This window comes from Bubalus kerabau, chromosome 8 (assembly GCF_029407905.1).
Source record: "Bubalus kerabau isolate K-KA32 ecotype Philippines breed swamp buffalo chromosome 8, PCC_UOA_SB_1v2, whole genome shotgun sequence".
Classification (NCBI taxonomy): Eukaryota; Metazoa; Chordata; class Mammalia; order Artiodactyla; family Bovidae; genus Bubalus; species Bubalus kerabau.
In genome coordinates this window covers 71,547,577-71,573,369 of record NC_073631.1, presented here as the reverse complement: position 1 = coordinate 71,573,369, position 25,793 = coordinate 71,547,577, and the positions used below count along the sequence as shown (strand labels likewise).

The 25,793-nt window shown below is 41.6% G+C and overlaps 2 protein-coding genes and 1 pseudogene across 2 annotated transcripts in view; all 3 read right to left on the bottom strand.

Annotated features, from left to right (window-relative positions):
- JAZF1 (JAZF zinc finger 1) overlaps positions 1–25,793 on the bottom strand; it is a 334,411-nt gene that overhangs the window by 24,090 nt on the left and 284,528 nt on the right. Inside the window, exon 3 of the mRNA XM_055590525.1 lies at positions 19,843–20,039. Coding sequence (XP_055446500.1) covers positions 19,843–20,039 — 197 coding nt within the window. The remainder of the gene's footprint in view (positions 1–19,842; positions 20,040–25,793) is intronic.
- Positions 22,219–23,464, bottom strand: LOC129658796 (poly(A) polymerase alpha-like; annotated as a pseudogene).
- On the bottom strand, positions 23,087–24,924 carry LOC129659288 (developmental pluripotency-associated protein 4-like). The gene has a single exon (XM_055590524.1). The coding sequence runs from the start codon at positions 24,876–24,878 to the stop codon at positions 23,979–23,981; it is 900 nt and encodes a 299-aa protein (XP_055446499.1). The 5' UTR covers positions 24,879–24,924; the 3' UTR covers positions 23,087–23,978.

Sequence of the window (25,793 nt, the reverse complement as noted above, 5' to 3'; positions counted from 1 at the left end):
ACAGACTATAAAGGAAGCATTTTCCAGTGGTTTAAATGAGGATTAATGAACTAATATTCAGCGGACCATTGGGGAGACACAAGAAAACCTCTGGCGTGGGCAACGTCATCAGAACCCAAGCAACCTACACACTCTGCATTTATGAGAGGCCCTTTCAGAGGACTTCAGAGGCATAACTTTCAAGTTTTAGCATCCAGGAGAAACACATGGCTTTTTTTTTTTCTAAAAGGTGAAAGTGGGGAATTCCTTGGTGGTTCAGTGATTACAACTCCATGTTTTCACTGCAGGGGGCCTGGGTTTGATCCCTGGTTGGAGAACTAAGATCCTGAAAGCTGTGTGGTGCTCTCTACACCCACTGCCAGTAAATCATGATGAGTTTCCGTTTGATCATCTGAGGCAGAACCATGACTTCATACATTCATTCTGAAACCCACCCCAAAAGATCGGCACCATACGTTTGTGGTTTCGCTTTCTAAACTTTTTGGCCAACCCAATACAAGGTGAAAGTTTAGAAAGCGAAACCACAAATGTAAATGACATGATGGTGCTGATCTTTTTGGGGTGGGTTTCAGAATGAATGTATGAAGTCGTGTTTCTGCCTCAGATGATCAAACGGAAACTCATTACAGGCATATGCTCTGTCAGCAGGATGCACTTGAGAAAATGCAGCCGAAATCTGTACCTCTAGGGTCTAAAGCCAACTGCTGTCAGATCAGGGCACTGGGTGCTGCTGAGGCCTTCTAGTCAGAGTGCCACAGACTCTGGAATCATTCTGCATTCTCATATAAACGTTCCCCCCACAACCACTCTGTGAGTTGCAGAAAAAGTTCTTTCAATAATGAACAGCCGTCTGTTCCACAGAGTACAGGAAAACATGATAAACCGAGTCACACACCCTGGCTGTAAACATATTCTTACACGAGATTTCTACAACTCCATATAAAGAAAATGCAGGCTCTTAACCACCCGCAGAACTACAACAAGAAAATGCACACGGTTTCCTGCAATTAAGCGGCAGTGTTTTACAGTGCAATTTTATTTATACCTGAAAGAGAGTAAATAAATAAATATATAAAAGGCCGCACAGACCCCTCCCGCCCAAGGCTTATTCTGCAAATTAACTTTGCAGTCATAAAACCCGTGCCAGCTGGACTCTTTCCCCTGGTCCTCTGTGGCACAGGCAGCCAAAGCAGGTATACAGCCGAGAAAAAAACAAAGTCGGGCATTTTCCACCCTCAGCCAGGGATATTAATTGAACTTTGGCTCATGTTTAAAGATTTCTCTCTTCATGTTCAAGAAAGAATTAAAAACAGTTGAGCTGGGGGAAAATGAACATCTGTTACTGACTTACACTCACAACCACAATGAAAAACATTCATAATTAAAGCAATTTTGCATCCCTCCTAGTTAGAGCTGTAATGTTGGGTTAAAAATATAAATGTGGAGGCTCCTCATTGTCTTCGGGGCTTGCTTCTTACGGCTGCTTGTAAAAAAGGTAGTTTATGCTGGGTTGAATTTTTTTTTTCCGCTGGAATAACAATCTCAGGAAACAGATTTGCGTAGAAAGATAGGGGATGACAACACAGAGCACCTACACAATTGAGCCCCATTTTATGAAGCTATGAAACAGTAGTCAAGAAGTGTTTTATATTTGGGAGTTAAATACACTTTACGGCTGTGTAAAAAACCAGAGCCATTTTGGGCTGAACATAAACATTCCAATGTCTGCAAGGTTTACTTCTGTTTGAGCCAGTGGGCAGGTTTCTATCAACCGGGAGGGATTCGTGGGTGACGCAGAACAGTGCTGGAAAGTCTTCCACATCAAGTCATTTCCCGTCCAACATGCAGAAACTTCATCAAGAAAACCAAATCTATTTCCATACCCTCACGCTGGCTATTGAAAAAAACCTCCTCCCTAATAGATCAGCCCCCAGCCTCTTTGCCCTCCAAGTCATCTTCCTTCTGCTGCTTAGTTAACATTCCCCCAAAGAGCCTCATAATATCACTCTTGTTTGATAGCAAGAGTTGCCTCTCTTATTAAAAATGTTTCCCCACTGCCAAGTCTATTAAATACAAATTCCTTAACCTAGCATTTAAGGTTCTTATACCCAGATGTATGCTCTGTGAGTCCAATACACCAATCAAATTAGTGTGGAAACCATCACTGGTCCCCAAACCATCTCTGTGTTACCCAGCTAAGTCTGGGATCTTGGAATACACAACCCTCACCTTCTAACCCTTATCTGTACTCATCCTTAAACGCCTTGCTCCAAAGCGACTTTCCCCAGGTAATGAAATGCTAACTGAATTGTTGCCAAGTAAAAGTGACTTCTTTGACCACTATTACGTAATTTAAGGCTCTCAGGTTCAGGGTCTGATATGAACTTTATTTGCACACTCATCTTCCTTTGCAACTAGATTTTTATCTCCCTGAAGGCTCTGATCTTTTTTCACTCATCTCTGCATCCTGCAGACCTCAGCACTGGATCTGCCAGTCATAGTCATTAGACCCAGCTCCCTGGCCATCTACCTTCTAGAGAGTTGGTATAACATTTTTAAATTCTTGTCTGATATTCTGCTAAGGTATATGCAGATACTTTGGGTCAAGTATTATATGGACTAAAAATCAGTCATACTTGCCTTCCATCAACATAACATGTAATTTGATCAAACAGATTTTCCAGGCATGGGAATATAATTGGAATGGCCATCTTAGTTTGTCCCTTTTCTTGGTCAGGGTGAGAGGAAATGAAATGACATTATTTTGGAATAATCTTAAAACACAGTGTCAATGAGCTTATCTAAAAGTTCAGCATCACTCTGCCTGCTAAAGGTCTAAGGCCGCTGCTCAAGGGGATTGGTCCCATCTTGCAGTGTGTCTGTGGGCTCAAGTCAGCTCCCTCACCACAGAATCCAGCCCAGGAGAGGAGATGAGGCCAGGGAAACCCCAGGGAGAGGGGTGGAGAGGGCAGAGCACTGTTATATACTTAACAGAACATGGAGCTTTTTCTGAGGTTTTGGAAAATAAGTCTGGACAGTCTTCTCTCAAAGTGGTATTGATTCAGCACACCTTTCCCTTCCCTTGCCACCCCTTCAGGGATGAAAACCAGAAGTGCCGAGGGAGCTGCGATGTTATTCCTGGCCCCGATGCACGGGAAGGGCCATAAATCTCTCAAGAAAGCCCAGGCTTGTGGGATTTCCAGAACCAACCCACAGATTTATGAGGACCAGACCATTCAGACAGATATCAGAGTCTTGGGTTCTTAGGAAAAACATGTATATACAGGAACATTCCCGTCATTTCGGGAAATACCACTCTTTCAAGGGTTCCCCACTTGTTAGGATATGCCTGACATTGTGGGAACATCATCAAAACAGCACAGCCTGAATCAGCCCGTCAGCAAACCTTTAGTTTAAGAATGACCTATCAGGGGAAGTGGCTTGTGATTCACCGGGGAAGGAGAGATGGGAGAGATGGTATGGGCAACACAGGTTTTACATCTGGGCAGCAATATTGCTCAAATGGCCTTCAGATCATCATGACTGGCCCTGGCAACTATGAAACAGAGCAGTGGTTCACAAACGATGTTCCTGAACTCGTAGTGGGCTAGCAGTGCTAAAGTTACCTGGAAGCTGCTGAAAGCTGCCAATTTCTGGCTCTATTTCTGGAATTTGGCTCAAGAAATCTAGGGCAGGTACCAGGAATCCATATTTTTAAGATTCTCCAAGGTCACTGAGAAAGTCAGGGAACTCCTGAAAAACAGTGTACCATGACAGAGGCGGTTGGAGGGTGATTTAAGGTCATGTTTTGATTCTAAGGGCTTCCCTGATGGCTCAGAGAGTAAAGAATCTGCTGGGTCAGGAAGATCCCCTGGAGAAGGAAATGGCAACCCATTCCAGTATTCTTGCCTGGAGAATTCCATGGACAGAGAAGCCTGGTCCATGGGGTCACAAAGAGTCAGACACGACCGAGCCACTACATTTTCTTTTTTCTGATTCTAAAAGAGAATTCTTGCTTGTGCACCACCCTAAAAACCTGCTCCTGTGCCCCAACCCCCAACCCAGGAAACGGTTCCACCATCCACTCAGCTGTTCCAGCAAAGAAGCCAGGGGTCATTCCTCTCTTTCCTCCTCTGGATCCTCATGCAAGTCCTCCAGGCTCTATTTTAATGTATCCAGAGTTCACCCACGTCCCCTCATTATTCTGGTCCCATTATTGCTACCTCTCCTACTGCTTCAGTAGATATCCCCACCCAATATTCATTCATCTGTCAGAATAATCTTTTAAAAATATAAAGCCAACCACGACAGTCTCCTGCTTAAAACCCTCCAACAGCTTCACATTACACAGCTGGGCAAACTCTTGTCTTCTGGGCATTTTTCTCCCTCCCCACCCATTTGAACCAGCCAGCTGAATATACCCTCTTCATTTTCATCTGACTAGGAGATACTCATTCTTAACACTCACATTGGCTATTATTCCCTCCAAAAAGCCTCCCTGTGACTCCCCACCCCAAGGCTGTGTACACGCCAAACTTGACTCTATCGGGCAACCTGGCATTCTGTGCGGATTTCATCATCTGTCGCCTGAAAAATAATATTCTAGGAGCAAAGGAGGTCCTTAGCACTGCTGAAGGGCACAAAAATGGATTACAGTCCTATATCACATTGTCAGGAGTCAGAGAGAGGACAGCCCACAGGAGTGGGCTTTGGAGAAAGGCAGACCTGGGTTAAAATCCAGATACCCAATCTTACTATGTGCCCTTGGGTAAGTCAGTTAACATCTCTGAACGTCTGGTTTCCATTCATATATAAAATGGGAATGTGAATAACATGCTTGGCAAAGCACCCAAGAGTCAGGAAGATCCCCTGGAGGAGGAAATGACAACCCACTCCAGTATTCTTGCCTGAATAATCCCATGGCCAGAGGACCCTGGTGGGCTCCAGTCCATTGGATTGCACAGAGCTGGACATGACTGAGCAACTGAGCACGCACACGAAGCACGAACACATTCTAGACGTCCTGATGCATCTAGATGTCCTGATGCAGTGACTAACACTGCATTCTTACTCCTCCAGGCGGGCATACAGAGCTAACTCTAATGCCCCTCACCAGGCTGGCGTAGACACCTGAGGAGCTCTCTTCTATCTGCTTCCGTAACTGATTTTTCTTTCCATAAATTGTATCTCTGGATTTGGTTTCCTCCTTAGGTAATCTGTTTTAACATTGTTTCTGAAAAACCAACTGCACAGGACTCGCTAGAGTTTAGTTACGCCTAGGCTTAGGAGAGATCTGAGGGGGCTCAGGACAGCCCCTGCCCGTTCTGCACCACCCCCTCCAAAGCGTGTGTTTCCATTTTCCAGTCTCATCAATGCTGTTGCCATAAGAGCTATCAAAACTTTGCAAAGTCCCGAAAATGGTAGAGCACTGGACTTGAAGTCTGAATTTTTTTCACTGCTCTCTGGGTAAGTGACAGCAGCCTAGTTTCTTCAAATGCCAAGTATTAAAGTGCTTTTATCTCACTAATTATTAATCAGCTTTGGCAAGCAAGAAAACTAAAAGGCACAGTTGGACTGTTCTCAAAAACCAACTGCCCAAATAAAAGCCAGGAGAGTGTCCTGGGTTTAAAATGCAAGGCGAGGGTGAGGCTGTGTAGATTCCAACACAGCAGAGATGCGGAGCGGGTGTCTTCCTGGGGATGACGGAGGCCGTAGGTGACCTTCCATCCCTCTTCTCAGATAGAGGTCTGTGCACTTGTGTGAAGGGCAGGTTTCCACAATGAGCACTCTATACTGAAAACCCTCCAAGGCTAGAGGCAGGCTTTTCTATTACTGCTCTGTAGCTTGGAAATCCCAGCTAGCTGATGACTTTATGGGTTTGTACGGTCTAGACAAGAGGGTTACTCTTTGGCAAAATTGCTCCGGGGGGAGGCCCCTGTGAAAATTCCCATCCAGCTAATTACCATTCAGAGGGCAGGCTACCGGGAGGGCGCCAGCCTCTGGCAGAGGCTGCGGTTGGAAAGCCACACTCCTGGCTTTATCACTGGCTACGTTTACTTTCCTCCCTGTCAAAACAAGGACAGGAAAAGGGAACAAGAGTGCTAGTAAGAGAGATCAACTCGGGGTGCTGGGGGAGAACAAAGAATGAAGGCTGCCCAGAGCTATGACCGAGAGAGCCGTGCCTTCACTAAGGACAGGGAAACACCGGCCATCTGTCTGCTTTTACAACAATCATTTCAGCTTTCTCAGCAACTTTGAATCTCTGGAAGCGAATGAGTAAAGACACAATGGTCTAAACTGGGTATGGGGTAAAATGCTTCCAAAAATAGAGATTCACAGCGCTAGAACCCAGAGGAGCTCACAACTATTTTCACCTCAGCTTTTATGGGACCCAGAGAGGTAGGTGGTGGTACCTGTTCCTTCAATACTTGGAAGACATCATTTTCACCTACCGCAGGAAGGGGCCGAGGGAAAACACCTGTCTAGAAGCCCCTGGGTTCTGATTTAGCTGACAAATAAGGAAAGGGGAGGGGAGGGGGAATGGCCTTCTGTGAAGGGAGATCAAGCCTGCACTTGGCAAGGTTCTCATCCAAAGGCAAGAGCGCCTCTGCTGGGAGGTCACCTCCAGAAGCCCTTCCAGACCACACCCTTCCCGCAAAAGAGCCTGCTTTCCTGTCCACATCCTTCCTCACTCATATCTTCACTGTGACACAGTCTCTACGCTTTTCCCCTCAAGTCCCTAAGGGCATAGACTATATCTCTTCCCACCTTTACTTCGCTGAGGTATCTAATGATGGGGTTGCAGGTTGGGCGCTCAGTTACTGCCTAAGATGGATAACTGATCAAAGAGAAATCTCTACCCCCACAAAAGCACACAGAAACATGATTTTTCCCCCTCTTTATGACTAAGCTCTAGTGAAGGACCTTGTGTTCTTTCTGAGGATGGCGAGTCTGAGAACATTCCAGGATCTGCAGGCCTAGAAGAACTGTATAGCTATGGGCTATGGTTTGATGAAGTCTCATGAACAAAGAACTACGGTTACAACACAGCTGATGATCAGAACACACTCAGTATTTTGCTGTGGCTGGAATGTGAGGAATATGCACTGGACTGGAAATCAGTAAGGTTGGGTCTTGGTACTTTTTTGATCCATTTGGCCACACGACCTTGGACTTTACACTACACTTGTATGAAGTGGTGAATCTGGATAACTGGATTTCAAATTTTCTGACCATGATTCAGTAAAAGAAAAAAAAAAATCACAACTCAGAAAATAACACACACACACATACACACGAAACTGAAAGTTTCCTCAGACAGTATTTATCCTTACTAAGTGTGCAGCACCCTATTTTCTTTTTTTTTTTCTATTTTCTATTTCTTTCTTTCCTTATATTAAAAAATGCTGGTCATAACTTATAAATTGCAATAGCCAAGATGACCTTGACACATATTTCTGGTTCTAAAATTCCAGTGTTAAGATCTCATGCTATTTTATGCCATGGTTTTTCTCCATTGCTTCCTTTCACCAGAAGAAGTTTTGGGCAGTAAGCATCTCCTAAATTCAGGGGTGTTAAGGAGCGACAACTGAGGCAATGAAGTTGCCGCATCCCCCACTACTCTCCCAGGAATCCTCTGCCATGAGGTGGAGGAGGGGCGGGAGTTGCTCTCTGACCATCATTTTAAGGGGAGCAGGAAGTGAAAGAGATCCCCTTCCATCCAAGTCACAGAATCTCTGTCCTTTCTTGGCAACAAGTACTAGAGTGGTCTGAGGCTTTGCCAGTCTTAAGACATTTATTTTTACCAATTCCTTTGTCAGTCTTCTTTTGACTATTCTGAGGGCATTTGTACTGAACACAAAAGACTGTGGAGAAGAACATGTCAAAGCAATACTGTTGCTCTGTCACTGAATAAACCGAGGCCATTCAGAGTGCTTCACAGGCATACACTGTGAGCTCTTATTTTTAATACTGGACTATACTTGATTTACAGTGTTATGTTAATTTCTGCAGTACAGGAAAGTGACTCAGTCACATATACATTCTTTTTCATATTCTTTTCCATTATGTTTTATCACAGAATATTAAATACAGTTTCCTGTGTTATACAGTAGGACCTTGTTTATCTGAGTTGGTTTTTCTCATGATTATATTTTTACACTGACCTTGATCGCTCTGGGCCAAGCCAGAGGGAAAGGCAAATCTTTGGGAACCTGATTTGTCCTACATGAGTTTACCAGATCTCCACCATCTCCTTCCTGAGAGATTCGAAGAGGCTACGTTCAACTAGCCTCAAGGGCACAATTCAGGGCTCAAGGATGGAGCCAAGTGAATTGGCTCACAGAGGAATCAAACCCAGGACCTCAGATTTAATCCCAGGCTCCGGTCCTCTGAGCCAGCTTAAGTCCTGGAGCTCCCCTGGGTGAGGAAAGATGACTTACTACCAGTCTGCCAAGAACCGGCATGCAGGACTTATTCTGTTCACTATCTTGGTCTGTCAATGAGAAGAGTCAACAACAACTATTAACCAGGCACAGGCACCTAAGTAACAATATGGCTTATTAGGTTAATAAATTCAGGCCATTCAGAGCACTTTATAGACAAGAATCTGAAATATCACTCAGAAGGAGCCACAAATTGCCATCTTCCAGATGACGAAAGATGTTCCGAAAAAATATCCATTCACTTTTCAGCCCTGTCATCTTTCCAAAATGTACTATTATATAATAGAAAATACAGACTAAGTGAACAGAAATTCTAGGAGGCTGTGAGATGTTATTTTTAAAGAGGCACAGCTACCATGAAAATGAAGCTACTTTCCAGTTTATAACATAATTCATTTCCCAGTTTATCCTCCAGGCTTGGCAGAAAATGACAATGTCCATTACTATGCCACATTTGTAGCTTTAGATAAAGGGCTTTTACATGGCAAAGGAGAAGCTTTCTAGTCTTGGCAAATCTTCCTTTTTTGATGATGCCAGGAAATAGGTCTTTATTGTGAGCCCTCCCCCACAAAAAAAGAGAAAAAAAATCCTCTTTGGAATATTTATTATTCATTTTAGGCAACACAGCCCTATAGATTATTTACAAATGTGTTAACTGGATTCTACTAAACTTTTAATTTGCAATTTACTTGCCAAGTACTATGTATTAGCTACCAATGGTATATTTATGTTTCTGCAATGCATGCTTATTATATAGCTATTCCAGAAACTCTGATTTATTAAAAAAATTTTTTAAATCCCAATTTTTATATTTGCAGTTACTTCATAATTTTAATTTTATGGTTTTAGTTTCCAAAAAGGGCTTATTCATCTCCTAGGGGGAAGGAAAAAACCTCCAGGCTGAGGTGTGCTGTCCACAGGTGGTGGTGGGAACCCACCTAGCCTGTCACAAACATCCCCAGGCAGGCGCCCTCTGGCAGTTCACTCACAACTGAGCTGTAACATTTTAATTATATGCTTTTAAAGTTAGTCATTTGTCAAGTTTTGTTAGCCTTACAAAAACAATTTAGGTATAACATAGCATATTCTAAATTATATGCATGTATATTACTGAAACCAAGTGGCTTTAATTAAACATTTTTCAAAGCCTGTTTCCTTTTAATGGCAGTGAAATACTGTTGGTAGCAACGGCATGCTCTGCCAAAATGAACTTCATCAAGGTGAATTTTAGGGAGACTGTCAACACAATAATGGCCTAGAAGTTTATGCAAAGTTCTTAAATTAGAAAGTGGCCATTTAAGGGTGTCATTTGGGGGCGTCTATTCAAGATATAGGATCATGACTGTGCTTCAAAAGCGTTATCCTAAACTGAATGCCTGGCACTGGTCCTGGCAATTGTTAGAGCCTTGGAGCAACACAGCACACTTCTGCCTGGCAGACAGAAACTGGAAAAGGATGGCCAACAGAAAAGCGTGTCGAGGTCCTTTCCACCCCCGAGTTTAAGATTCTAAGCAACTGTTTTCTTTCTTCTTTTACCTTTTTAAAACAGGATTTATTTTTTATCTTTTGGCTCTGGTGGGTCTCTGTTGCCGCGTGCGGGCTTCCTCTAGTCGCAGGGAGCAGAGGTTGCTCTCGTTACGGTGCACAGCCTTCTTCTTGTGGTGGCTTATCCTGTTGCAGAGCACAGGCTCCCGGTGTGCACAAGCTTCAGCAGCTGCAGCTCGTGGGCTCCAGAGCACAGGCTCAGGAGTTGTGGCCCAAGGGCTTAGTCGTTCCGTGGTGCATGGGATCTGCCAGGAACAGGGATCAAACCGGTGTCCTCGCACTGCAAGGTGGATTTTTAACCACTGGACCACCGGGGAAGTCCCCTATCCTTTTTTTTTTTTTTTAACATTTTAAAAATGTTATTTTAAAAAGTTTTTTTTTTGGCTACGCCCTGTGGCTTGCAGGATCTAAGTTTTGTGATTAGGTATCAAACTTGGGCTCCCTTCTGTGGAAGCACGGAGTTTAATCCTGGACTGCCAGGGTTAGAACCGCTTTCAAGTTAAACACTGTGATAAGGATTTTCACTAGGATCCAGTTATACAGCATAGAAAGAGCTCAAAATATCTTACATGGAAAATACCATTTCCACTATTTGCTATAAGAGAAACCCGCTTTACACTTATTTCATCTTGTTACTTGAAAATATTTTAATTTTGGAAAATATATCTATTTGAAAACTAAAAGTCCTCCCAGACCCAGGCTTCAAAAAGATATACCTTAGTTGGTAGGCCACTGACAGATGCCCTGTAGCTATTTTACTCAAAACTATTTTGACAAGAGGAAACACAATTTCCCTGAGAGTGACCTATTTTGGGGTCTGTAAGCATCTGAAACACCTTGGCTACCTCTTTTATTTTTTTGCCTGTAAAAAATAATAATGATTGGGTATCCAGGTAGAAAACACAGCAAGCACATCATGATTAGATCTCAAATTCCTATACAGTGGTCTCCCAACCAACTTTAGTTTCTTGGGGTGATTTGTTATGTTTTATTCTTCCATACCAAAGAGAGCCTGAGTTGGCTAGGTTAAAAAGAAAATTCAGTCCAGTGGAGTATGAAACACATCTTTGATCTGATGAGATCAAGCTAACTTGTTGCTGCTTTGATGACTATACATTGACACCAGCATCCCGATTTCCAAGGAGTGAGTCACTGAGTTTGGTGGTAAGAGGCTCAAGCTGCACAGCCAGCTTCCTCTCCTTGCCAGGTATCAGACAGGTCCCAGCAGCTTATTTCTCCCTTCCTGTCAGATACCACTTTGCTTTTAGTGCCTTTCCAAGGACTTTGAACAAAGCCCTGAGACAGATCCAGGGAGATTCTGTACCTGGATAGTCTTTTTAGCAAGAACAAATTAGCTTAAAGCATACTTTTTTTTTTTTTGCAGATTCTGCCTCTAATGCTGTGCAGCTGGGTGCGCCCGGGGATCCCTTTATTGTTACAAGTAGACCCACATGGAAAAGACATTAAAATCAGTTTGCTGCTGTGATACCCACGAAGATGAAAGGGCTTCTCTGATTTTAATATGCTGTGTGTTAGATGGGAAGGAAAATGAAAAGGCTTCTTTGGAAACACACACATTTGGCTGGGCTACGAATTCATCAGGTGTTAAATCCCTGTCAGCTTCGCAGCAGAGGTGTGCGGCAGCACTGGGTGTCTGCTTGTTTGTGTTTTTAGTGGAATCCGTGCCGTTTTCCATGCTTACAATACGTGGCTCTCTTTAGCACTCCTATTTCGGTTCTGGTACTTGCTTTCAGAGGAAAATTAGTCAAAGTGTGTACTGATGGGAGCTGGCATACGAATGAGCTCTGGACCCTAGCTTAAAGAGACTGCATTCTTTTGGAGGGTAGGAGGTGTGCCCTTGAAAATAACTTTATCTTTTGATATTTCTTGACATTTTTGGGCCAGTGCAGAGACCCCTACTGGGACATAGAAAGAGCAACAATGATTGAGGGCCAAAACCACGCTGTGAACTACGTTTCTAGCATCAGGTGAAACATGCCTAAACATGATGTAAAGACTGTCAAGATTTCTTGTGGGAATTCTTAACAGTGGACATATTATTTTTGTTGAATTTGATTAAGCAATAACACAGTTACAGTAGAGATGAAATTCAGGTTTATAATTAAATGTGAATGGTTAAGCATGGTATTGCTAAAATGGCAGGCCTCAAAAATATTGTCACTAGAAGATAAGTTATTGATGGCCGTTACTGTAAATTCTAAGTCTGAAGATAAGCTGTTATTAACTGGCTTCCAATTACAGAAATAGAGTTCATTTAGAGTTCCAGAAGACATCCAGGGGCTGAAACTGGGCAGTGTTAGTTTTTAATTTTAAAAACCTAAATTTAAATTAAAAATTTAATATTTCTTTCTTGTAAAATTCTGTCTCATGGATCTGTCTCATGGATCTTTTGGATCTGGAAGATCCATATGCTATAATTTTCTATTAGAAACATTTTTAATCACCAACTAATTCTAATTGTGCCCCAGTGTCTGGCAACTAGTCCTTCTTCATTTAATAAGTGTAGCAATTGTTTTTACTTGACCACACTATTGTTTCTGTAGAGTTTAAAAGCTGAGAATAAAGGATTTCACTGTCTTTCTTCAATGGAGAGGAAATTCCAGAGATTTTCTTCTTCAAACTACTGCATGTATTTACTTCCCTTTTTCTTAAATGGCTTGTTTACAGTAGAGGAAATGCTCTCTGCTCTTTCAGGGAATGAGTGGAACTTGTGGGCTCCTTTTCCTCATTTCTGCCTGGGCCAACAATTTTTTTTTTTAACTGAGGTAAATACAATGCATAGATTTTAAGTGCCTAATTCAATGAATTTGATAAATGTACACCTTTGTAAAACTAACATCTCAATCAAGATACGGACTATATCCATCAGTCCAGAAAGTTCTCTGGAAGGGAGAGAACTTTTTCTTCCTGTTCCGAGAGTCAACTGCTGTTCAGATTTCCATTGTTACAGATCAGCTATCTCTACTTGAATTTCAAATGCACTCTTTTGTGTCTGGTTCCTTTCACTCAGTAAAATGTTTTTGAGACTCATTCATGGTTTTTTTCTTTTAATCACTAAATAGTATTCCATTGTACAGATAGATCACAATTTGTTTATCCACGTACTTGGAGACAGACTAGCTAATACTCAGGGCTACTGCAGATAACGCCGTCCTGTACATCCTTGCCCCTGTCTTCTGTGGACATATACTTCCATTCCTGTTGGGTAACTACGCAGTGTGGAACTGCTCAGCCAACATCACTTGTTTCTGAAGCCCTGGAGAACCTTTCTGAACCAGAGGTTTACGGAGAGACAGTATTAACATAAGTAGCTGTTTCCATCCCTAATTTTACCTCATTAATCCTCATGGGAAGGTAGGCATTGTCTCCAATGCATACATGAGGAGACCAAAGCTTGCAAAGGTTTAAGATCATCTATCTCTCAAACTGAAGAATAAAATTTGAATCCAGATCCCTCTGATGCCAAAAGCTCTCATCACTTTACCTCTATTCCCAGAGTTTCAGAAGATGCTCCAGAAAACTCCAGGTTTCCATAACTACCCCCCCCCCCATCAACATCCTGGGTCTGCTTATGAATCCCCCGCAGTCCATAATGATCATGCTCTAAAACTGTTTGCCGTCAATCACTTCCCCCTGATCTCACCTGATTCCAACTCTTTAGGAATTTACATTGACTTACAATTTCTAAGACATTTTGTGGATGTGAATATATTGCTTATAACTGCCTTAAAACAGTATGGAAAGAATGGCCCATGAGTACCTCTATCTTATCTAACCAATAATCCATGCTAGTAATTTAGTCCATCTGCGTGTATGTCATGTTCATTGAGTATTTGCTCCACATGTGTATAACCTGCTTTTACTAAGAGACGTAAATTCTAATCCATAAGGGCTATACCTTCTGCTTTTTTGTACTCCCAGTACCTGGAACAATGATTATAGCAAACTAGATGCTCAGTAAATTACATGAACTGAGAAGATGCCCAGTCTTGGTGCTCTGGACAACAGTGGCCACTCAACTGGGGATGACTGAACTTGGGCAAGGTTTCATTTAAATGAGCCTCAATTTCTTTTGTCTTTAAAGTGGGGTAAACAAACGGTGATTAAGTTTCTGTGAACTCTAAAGATAAAATCTACTAATATAGACTGGCACTGATTTGATTTGCTTTCTTCAAGTCAAAAACATGTTTTGTTTGGGAAGGTCTCTTGCAGGTGGTATAGTTGAGAAAAATACTTGTAATTACTATCTTGTTGCTGATATCCTACACTTTTGAGTTGTAAGAGATTATAAATAAGTAGCTGCATAGGACGGTGGGGAAGGAAGCAAAATTAGTGACAAGACTGGACCATAACTCTCAGGAAGCAGGATGAAGGTTTTACAAGTCAATCAATAAAGAAGATGAAAGGACAATGATTGGAACAAAGCAGTATATAAACAAACAAGAAAACAAGTCATAGGCCAGGAAAGGGTGTGTTGGTGACCCTGAATATAATGTAAGCCAGATAGAAAGCAACATGAAGTCATTCTCCAGCTTAAGTAAACACATTTATGTGAATAGGGAAATATAAATCAAGGCTACTTTCTCAATGGGAAGAGTTTAGGGAATGTTTTTTAGGCACTGTCCAGATATTCATCTCTTTAGGGCAGAATCCATTAGAAATACCAAATCCTGGCCTTAGGAATTAATTATAAGTAGGTCACAAAATTCAGTCAGGCTAAAATATTTAGCTTTTCTCCCTTTCCACTGTTAAATAGGACAGGATTGATCTCTCTGAGATTTTCCCTTCTGTTTCATTCTTTTCTTTGGGGTGGGGATTGGGGAATTATGTGAGTTTAGACCTTACTTTAGTTATTTTTTATTCCTTGAGATTCCCTCCCTTTAGTAAGGTTGTTTAGGTTTATTTTCTAAAAATAAAGGGATCGGGGGAGAGTTCACCTCAGCTCCATTCAGACAGAGCTTCTAAATGTTGAGCTAAATTTTGTCAGTTCTATTAATTGTGTGGCAGTAATTTCCATCTTAAGGGTAAAATTAATACTTTACTTTTTAAAATGATTTTGCTGTTTATTAGCAACTCCTGAGAGCTGCGAAGTTACAATCTGAGTAACTTATTGCCAAAGCCATAAGGGAGGGTTAAAGGTCTACTATCACGCCAAATAGCAGGAGACAGAGGAATAGGAAACGAAACATAATGTACAATAGGAACTAAAATTACAGATTAACAGATATAATTTGCTACTTCATGGTCATTATAGGCTGCTGAAACAAGAAAACAAAAAAATTGGTTTAATTTCCTTGGGTACTTTTCTCTGGTTTAATACTTGAATTTTTCCTCCCAAGTGGGCCAAAATATATATGCAAATATTTTCCAGGAGAGACTATGCAGTGCTATTATAACCAGAAATTCAGCCAACTCTTTCCACGGCTTCTCCATTAAGACATAAGCAAGCATCTGTTCAGTCCCATTGGACTCACGCTTGGAGGCTAAGCAAGTAGATTACAGTAACCTTTCTCCTAGCAAACTGGAAATAGGCTAACCTAGGCAAGAAAACACACAGCTCTGACAAGATGGGACCCAGCATTTAAAAGCAGTGGTTTCCCACCTCTGGCTGTAGGTTAGAATTCCCTAGTAAGAGCTTTAAGAAAACTCTCAATGCCTGATCCATCAACTGAGTAAGAGTCTCAGAGTGGAGCCCAGGCAAAGGGAGGTTTAAGACTCCCACCATGACCAATTTCAGGATGAGCTTTAACAACTGGTCTGCAAGCCTGAATAATTAACAACTGACTGCCTGGAGTCAGCTCCAACTCACCCTTGAAAAAAACCTTCAGTAAACTAAATCAATTAAGTTCTTCAAGTTCTGATCTGCTATCTGAATGGTGAAGTGGGTTAAAAGTGAGGGTTACTGTGAATAAAGGTAAACCACAGTTCCAATAACTTAATCACTTTGGTGTTTTGGGTTTAGAAGTGTCAAGTTAGCGACTGAGGCAGCTAAGTGGCTGAAGGTCTAAAGAGTTTTTAAAAAGGTATTAACATTACCATACGTAAATTAGATAGTCAATGGGAGTTTGACATATGACATATGGCACCCAAAGTAGGTGCTCTGTGACAACCTGGAGGGATGGGGTGGGCAGAGAGGTGGGAGGGGGTTCAGGATGGAGGGGACACAGGTATGCCTATGGCCGACTCATACTGATGTATGGCAAAAAACATTACAATGTTGTAAAGCAATTATCTTCCAATTAAAATAAATTTTTAAGAGGTATTAATCTGTACATGGGAATTAATAATGTTGTTTCAGTGGGGCTGGTGCTAGGATTAAGTAATCATACATAAAGCATACAGTAAGCATACATAGTAAAAAATCTAGGTTGCCTTTCCTCAGTAGTTATTACTACTTTTAAAGGAGAATGGTATGAATTGTTTTAACACTTTATTTTCAGTGAATTCAATCATGTTTATCTTCACTTTTAATATATATGTTTTTAATTTAAGTATAGCTGATTTACAATGTTGTGATACTTGAATTTTCCCCCCAAATGGGCCAAAATATATATGCAAATATTTTCCAGGAGAGACTATGCAGTGCTGTTATAACCAGAAATCCAGCCAACAGTTTCCAGCAAAGTGATTCAGTGATACACACACACACACACACACACACGCACATATATATATAGATCTTTTTTATTTTCAGATTCTTTTTGGTATAGGCTATTACAAAACACTGAGTATGCTTCCCCGTGCTACACAGTTGACTATATATTTTATACATAGTAATCACATATATCTTTAATTTATCTCTATAATTTAAATCAGGGGTTGGCAACTATGGCCTATGGACCAAATCTGTAAATAAGGTTTCACAAAAACTTTCAGTTTTATAGAACACAGAATGTCCACTCGTTAGTGTAGTTCTATAGCTGCTTTTACTGCTATGGTGGCAGAGCTGAGTAGCTGAAACAGAGACCCCTGTGCCTTCATAAAAAACAATGATGACCCATGATTTAAACCATTCAAAGCTTTTCTTAAATGAACACTAAAAAATACATTAAAAAAGAATACAAAGCAAAGACAGGAAATGAAAAAGTTGAGAAAAGAAAATTTCTCTAGAGTTTTAGAAATTACAAAATAAATCTTTAATTCTAAGAATTCCTAAGACATACTTGAAACTCTATGATGAAACTGAGATCTGATTCTGTCTAGTTAAGATGGTATATTTTAAAGAATACTTTATAAATGAACTTTCCTGCAAGATGACTATTACTTCTGCACCAGGAATGCATCCTGAATATGAAACTTGGAAGAGTGAATTTAGGAGGTAGAAACATGGAAAATTATTTATAACCTGGCAATGAAAGTGACTGAAACCACATTAGTCAGGCAAAATAAGCTGATCTCTCTAACTACAGGTAAAATAACATTTCAAACATTGAAAAATGTACACAATCAAAATTGTACAGGGTAGGGGTTTAAGAAACCATTTCCCCTGCTAATTTTTGATGTTTACATGGAATGTTCTTCAAGCAGCAAATAACTTACCAATGATCTTGACAGATTGAAAATGATACATCTTTACCACAACATAAATTAATTCTCTCAGTGGGAAATTGCTAAAATAGACAAGGTGTCAGAAAGATTTCTTTATGTCTGAAGGAGAGGAAATGATTCCATTTCTTCCAAACATTCTTACATGAAAAATAATAAACTCTCACTTTTAAACTGTCTTTATTTTCATGGGGTTCTAAAACTCCCATTACTAATTGGGGTAGTCATAGTTATCTGGTACTGGCCATGAGTCAATCCTTATTAAGTCAGGTATAAAACATACCCAGGTATAATACTATCCCCATAATTCACATGTCATATGAATAAATATTCATAGAAATACTCAGAAAAGAGAATTGAAGAATCACACTACATTCTCATGGCATTCCTTAGATTTACCAGTAAATGTTAGCAGAAGTCCTGGAAAGTAAATCTTCACAGAAAGAAATGTAAGAGAAACATGGTGGTCTATCTCAGGGAAGGGAAAAATGCCCACACAAATGAATCCAATTCATCCTGTATAGAATGATCTCCAATTCTATTTCTGAAACAGCTAGTTGAAAACTGGACCACAGGGATGAACATTTACTGAATGTTTAATGCATGTGTATGCTATCACATTTAACTCTCACACAAAAACCTAAATAATGGGTATTAACAGTGATCTGTAAGGGGCAAAGTTCAGGTAGGAACTCTGTCTGCCTCCCACACCTATTCTGTGTTCAAAATGCCCAATCCTGATGGAACACAGGGTACCCTCTCAACCATGAGCCCACCGAGATGCCCCTAGAAAAAGAGCTCCTATAGTCAGAGTGACGAGTTTGAAAGTTTTCTAAATCCTCCGCTTGGAGACTAACAATGTATTAAACCCATCACACTTTCCCAAACTTATTACGGAACCCTTTTCCTCAACTTCCATTTTGTGAAAGTCATATTTTGAAGCACACTTTGAGAAACAGGATTGCCACCACCTCCCTTGATGGGAGCTGGATAAAAGAGAAATACATAAACTCTAAGAGAAAATAAACATTTTCATCTACCATTAAGGGGCGATACTACTGAGAGGGTGATGGCATGATTCTGAATGGCTTCTTTCTGCTTTTAGAATCTTTAATAACACCCTCAGAGCCCCGGGCCCTGCAGACCTCCTTGGCCTCATCTAACAAACACCTCACCACCAATTGGTCTACCTTCAGTAACCTGGGACCTGCCAGGTTCCCCTTCATGGAGCCTTTGAAAAATGCTGTCCCCTTAGCTGGATGCTCCTTCTCTCCCTCTTGGGGAGGTCTTTCCTGATTCTGTCAAACCTCTCTCCCATCACTGAGTTACAATGTTATAGTTATTGGTGTATTTCTTTGATGAATACCTGTCTATGCCCCTACAGGAGTGAGGGGAAATATAATCTCTGTTCTCAGATGGGAAAAAGAAGAGGAGGGACTTTTCCAGCTTCTTTCTACCATCTTCTATCACTGACTAGTGGATCTCTGACTTGGGAGAAGGTTCTGTGCTGCTCAGCTCTGTGCCTGGGCACACGCTGGTCTGCTCCTACACAGGCAAGCTTAGGAGGAACGTTCGGGAATAAGTTCAACTCAGGGAAGACAACCTAAGAAGTCAGTTGTTATAGATCCTAGCTTTATTCTGCAGTTTAGCCTTATGCAGTAATAAAGTTGATTTTGCTTTTTACCTTTGAGTCTTATTTTTCAAATTGCTTCCATTTGGGAGGTGAAGACAAGAAAGAGTGTTCTTGTTGGCCCACTAGAATGCCATCATCTTCTACTATACCTCAGCCCATCAGAAAGAACATGACTGGTCTCCTTGGGTTCACTACTGTAACTCAGGCCTGGCGCTAAGAGGGACTCTAAGTTTTAAAAATTGATCATTCTATCACAGAAAACCTTTTAAACAAGCAAATCTAGGGAGAATGGTATGATGATAACCCCCTATGTATATATCACCCAGCTTCAACAATAATCAACACATGGCAATAATCAACACAATCGATCTTGTTTGATCTATTTCTCCACTTGATTGAAGCAAACCCAAGACACTGCATCACTTTATATGTAACAAATGGTAAAGGCTTGAAAACATGTCTATAAAACCATTATCACATGCACATTATAAATGATAACTTATTAACTATATCCTTAATAATAAATAGATGAATGAATCAACAAAGGGTCAAAGAAGAGGTGGATCTCAAGCAAGATCTGTGCCCGGCCCCCAGTACAGCACGCACGCATGCACACGTGCACACACACCCCCCCTTAAGGGCCAACCTACTTACCAGTCGGGGTGCTGCTGCGGAATGAAGAGGAGGGGGTGATGGGCGGGGTCACTGGGGGAGTAAGGCTTCCGCTGCTGTGGCGAGGTGGCGTGGACACATTCCCTCGAGACACGGAGCTGGACAAAGTCAGCGAGAGCTTTGGCTGGATCTTCTTCTTCAGAGACTCCTGCTCTCGGCGGGCAGCATCCGTCATGAATCTGTAAGTGGAAGAGACCGTTTGTGAATAACCCATTTACAGAGCAGGAGGAATTATGACTGCTAACCTGAATGAGACAGATGCTCCACCCTGGAGTACGGACTTGTTCACAGGTCAGTCCCAACTTCAAAAACTCAGAACAGCTGCCCTGTTCCTACATGATAGAATTATCTTCTAGCTCCTGAAAGTTCCCTGGGCCAAGCCCCCGTCCTCACTACAGTGCCTTCAGCTACAGGACTGCCTGGAAGGTCCTCTCAATCCTCAGAAAGTACACCTGCTCTCAAAGTCCCCCCACCACTGTCAACTAGAGAGGACTTCCTTCATCTGCAGGTTGGCAGTATTTATTGTTTGTGCCACTGAACATACATGGCTTCATGAGGACTCTGATTCTTTTTTGTACTCTGGATTCTCAAACAGGTATCTAGCTTTTTAACACTTTCTTGGTTGCTTAAAGGTCTTGTCTCCCCAGCAACTAGCTGAAAAGAAAGGACTTAAGTCCCTATAATCGTTACTAGCATGCTGCCAAGCACATCTTAGCACACATTTATCAAATGACCAAACAATTCTGCCCAAGAAGATTCAATAAGAGGGAACAAGCACAGTACAAGGAAGATCACTGAGAAAGATCTGTTTATGTCATGATTTTATTACTCATAAAAGGGAAAGGTGACTTCTTTCGATAGTTTCACTTTGGAAACTTCAAAGTTACATTCTTTCAACACATCTCTTAAGTTAGTAATATTCAAGCTTTGTTCTTTTCTCCCTGTTTAATCTAGCATTTTATGAATTCATATAATGAAATTCAAAACCACTTATGAAATGGTATTTCCTCCCTAAACAGCAAATGTTGACTACATTTTTTGAAAATTGGGATGGAAAGTCTAGTGAATAGGGTTTATGAAAATATTTATGTAAATAAAGCATACACTCATGCCCACCACCTACGCTCAAAACCAGATCATAACCATACCTCTCAAGGCCCCTCTGTACCCCACCCTCCCATCAACTGTGTTTTGACTATTTTAATACAATTCATCATCAACTAATACCATTGTGCTTGCTGCTGCTGCTGCTAAGTCACTTCAGTCGTGTCGGACTCTGTGCGACCCCATAGACGGCAGCCCACCAGGCTCCCCCGTCCCTGGGATTCTCCAGGCAAGAACACTGGAGTGGGTACCATTGTGCTTAGACATGGTATTTTACCCAACACATTTCACATTCTGCGTACAGAATTCCTTTATATTCGTCTTCATTACACTACGGCATTTTAGAAGTCAATAGATAGTTCTCATGCCTGGGTAAAAGTTTCCAGTTGCTCAAACACACAATGAAACAATATTCCAATAGTGTTAGTGTCTTAAAATGTCTACTTTTACACTTGGAACATGGATGGCATATTTCTTGAAGGGCTTTTGCAATATAATCTATACGTATAAACTGGATTTTATATGTTGAACCCAACTGTAATAAACTTGTATGCTTTGTCTTGAGCTCTTACGTTTTTGTGCTACAAGATGGTGTTGACTGAAAAGGGAGAAAGGAATGACAATGCAAACCAGAACTGTTTGCACTCGGTAGCCAGGTATTCATTTATTTTCAGATATAAAGTTGGTTCTACTGCTCTTAAAACTGCTTTTTTCTCTTCTCATAAACCTCTACACTTAAAATATGGACTGTAAAGTAAGGAACTAGTGCTTTCTTTTATTATTTTAAGTACGACTGCTAACTGCACAATGCTGAGCTTCTTCAGGTGGGCACGCAGTGTACCGGGGAGTGGCCAAAAATCACAGGCTAAACATGTTGCTTGTTCTAGGAAGGCCAAGTGTTCTTAGCATAGGTAATTCAAGTTAGTTTTTAAATAGTAAAAAAATATAGATAGACATGCTATGGAGTAGAATGAAAAATAAACATCTTGCATCTTAGTTAAGAGCACGGGACTTGGAGTCAGGCAAGCCTGTCTTCAAATCCTGGCTGTGCTACTTACAGATGTGACTTAAGGCAAGTCAATGATCCTCTCTAAACCTCAGCTTTATTCTCTGTAAAATGGGACAAGAAACTGTGTAACAGCGAAAGGGCTAACACATCCCTTTTTCCTTTATGCAAGAGGTTTTTTTTTTTTTTTTTTTTTTTTTTTTTCAGTGTCTATAATCAACTTTATTTTAATATAATCTAAACACATATCATTTAGAAAATACCAAGAAAAATTTATGTACAAGAGTTGATGCTATCGCATTTGGACAAAGCTGGCAAGTTCCTGCTATGAGCATATCCCAGGAGATATCACTGAAGAAACCTAATATATTGGAGTAGATGTTGTGGCATTTGGCCCACAGTTTGATAGCCCTCAGGGTTAACCTGAAGTTGTCAATGTTTGATACTAGATGTAAAACATCTCATAAAACCATTTCATTGATTTGCAACAAAATCAAAACCCTGCAATCATTAAGACTTCTTATACATATCTAAATTTTTAAGCAGACTGTCATGTTTTAAGTCCAAGTTTCCTGGAATAGTCTGCAGTGCTAATCTTGCAAACAAAATATCAATCTCTATTCCATCAAACAGTTTGATAACTTGGTACAAATGCCTCTTCAACAGCTCTTAAATCTTCTACTTCTCCCTGTAATTTCAACTTATCATAGAATGAGGTGAAAAAGTCACTTCAATCAACATGTCTTGGTGCAACACACAATGCATCAATATTGGCAGTTTTTTGTATGTACACCTAATCAGTAAGATCCAGAGGTAAACATTTTCCCATCAGCATGTTCAATTAGAGATTGTGGAAGATTATTGCTTTCACTGATTTCTCATATCCAGTCTTTTACCAGGTTAATTTTCCCAAAATTAAAATCCTGCATTGAAGTTCCTCTTTCTCTTCAAAAATCCCAAAGGGCTTCAGAGTCTCCACTAGTTTCTGTGTAAGTAGGCAGTTAGTCTCCTTGGGGGGTGCTAAGCAGAAGGGAGAAGCAATGCCATAGTGCTTCTGTGGCGGGTGTGTTTGCTGTGATCCCTGCTTTGTAACTGGAAACAGCTTTGTCTCAGTGCCCGCACTGCCCAGTCATACTCCACCCCACTTGCCTGCAACGGCAGCCAGGCATACTCTGGGCAGGATCCACTGATATGGGAAGGAGGGGCCTTGGCTGCCTCAGCCCTGGTTCAACCTCACTCCTGATCTGGCCTAGAGTATTTTATTTTAAAATAAAAGTTTTAAGTTTAAAATTTTCTAGTTGCCTTTTTACTAGAGGCACTATAATGTATCATTCAATCTGGAACACTTAAAAAATTATATATAACTCACATATACATAAAATATAGACATCTTAAGTGCATAAGTTGTGAATATTTACATATGGATGGGTACATCTAAGTAACTGACACCCAAAGGATGGTAAGCTCACCTAATTACCCTGAGACAAGAGGCATAATCAGGACTGACTGCTTCCCTGTAAATAGATTCTTTGGGGCAAGAATATTGTCAGCGATACATTGTATCACGTCAGGAAACACATTTTTGCTTGTACCATGCCTGGTGAGGATAAGGTTGAATATCTGCTTAAGGTGTATATGACCAAATTTCAACTGTTGCCTATAAGACCCATTTTGTTCAATGTAGAGATTTACCTGAGGCATTTTCAAGCAAATTAATTCCATTCAGTGACTTAGTATTTTTAAAATGTCCCCATCTCCTTTATCCTCTGCTCCCTTAGGGCTGGGCATCTTTGGAGAGACAGTCACTTCTGCTTCTGTTTCCCATCAGTTCACAGGCTTTCTTTATCATGCAACCTTGTAAGCAGGCTGTGCACCCTGGAAGCAGGAAGCATGGAGAGAGTGGAGCGGCCCAGAGTTCAGCTGTCTAAAGTCACCGTGGAGTTGATTGTAGTCACTTCTCTATCATTAATTATAATCATAGCTGTACCCTTTTACTGGTACTATGATCTCACTGCAGGCTTTTTGTTAATACTTTATTCCTGTGTACACACTCAGGGCACAGCATATTGTCCTCCAGGTGTGGGGGTGGAAAGTCACCAGACGGTATCAGGAAGAATGCAGACACCCTCCTTCGTTTTCCAGGTACCCAGGCCTGCCCAGCATGAAACTGTAAACGAACCCAGCCTTCTGTGTTAGCTGGGAGACTTCTCCCGTGGACCACGCACCACTGGACCTCACAAGTCTCTTGTGATCGTACTGACTCCGTCTTCACGGCCCTGGCTGTCATTCTGCTCCAGGCGGCAAACACAGCTTCTGAGTTGGGGGCTGAAGTTGATACAACAGCCTCAGGAGGCGGAGGAGCTCCCTCAAGGGCAGGTGGCCCTGGTGCAGGAGGAGCAGCCCCTTCAGAAGACGTTCTCTCAAGAGAGCATTCCAGTGGTAGTTCCCCCTTTTCTATCTTTATCCTTTTTGATAGTGACAGGATCCTGGCCTCCTGTGCTGTGGCAGGAATGTTTTTTTGATGAGGATAAGCATATTCACAGAGTCGTTTATATCCATCTAGTTTCGGGCCTTTGGTGCTCAGTTTTAACTGCTGGCACCAAGCACGAATGACGTCCCTATGGACCAGGTTGACAGGCGGCAGGACAGCAGGTAGAGGGGGGATGGGGATCCGCGTCGGTGTCTTCGGAGGTTTCACACCGTCACAACGTTGTGACTTGTCTCCTGGACCGCAGGCTGTGCTATTTTTTGTTTCTCTTTTTCTTTTGGTCCCCTGTGCTGAATTTTTTGCTATCTCTGCTTCACCAGAAGTTCCCTGTCCCTTTTCAGCTTCTACTGATGTAGGTCTGCAACTCATACGTTCTTCAGATTTCTCTGTGGAGTTGTTCTCCTCGTTTCTGCTCTCCATGCTCAGAAAGGTCAAGGTTGATAAAATGAACACTCTCCTTACTTCTCTATGCAAGAGGTTTTGATTAACTCTGGTAACCTGCCAAGATGGTAAATCAAAGATGCTACTGGGCAGCACTGCTTATAAGACTGACCCCCTGACTGGTTAAGTGGCGTCTGGCCTGGGAGGAGCTAGAAACCATCTATACATAGCTGACAGGAAGCAGGAGCTTTGGGCTTCCAGAGCATGGCGATCCTACACCTGAACATGGCCCCTGCAGGGAATGGGGAACGTGCCCAGGGAGTGTTATAAAAGCTTTGATTCCAGGGAAGCTCCCACCTCTGCCCAAGGGGCACCTTCTACCCGCATTTGGACAGACTGCCATTGTGTACCAGTGAGAGCTTCATAGAAGGCGTGACATGGCCCTGCTGGTGGGCAGGCTCTACCTTTTATCTCTCTGAAAAGACCCAGAAACCATGATGGTCCCGGATCATCTTGAGAGGCTGTTCATGGTCAAGGAAGGTCACCTGCTGGTGGACCGGCCAACAACAGTGCTGACTTATGAGGATATTGTGAGGATTAAACAAGGCGGCAGTGCCTGTCATGTAGGAAGTGACTTTGTTACAGAATGCTTCATAAATGTGGTTTTTCCTGTATGTTCTGTCTACCTTACTCCAAGTTTCTTGAGGATGCGCTGCATGTTTATGGCTCTGAAAGCACCACGTTCGTGCCTCATGCATAGCTTACAAGACTGGGAATCAGGTCAGAGAGTGCACAGAGTGTGTCAGCAAGACAGTCTTGCAAGAGAGAGAGACGCAGAGAGAGAGAGGTTAGCAGTGTCTTCTCTTACTCTGGTTAAAAAGTATCAATAGCTCATGGTTTTTATTGTAAAATAAATACTCTCCTACAGCTCAGGTATAAAAACAACTATAAACA

Bases quoted from the DNA above. Each gene is read 5' to 3' on its own strand.
- LOC129659288 (XM_055590524.1), bottom strand. From the start codon at position 24,878: ATGGAGAGCAGAAACGAGGAGAACAACTCCACAGAGAAATCTGAAGAA.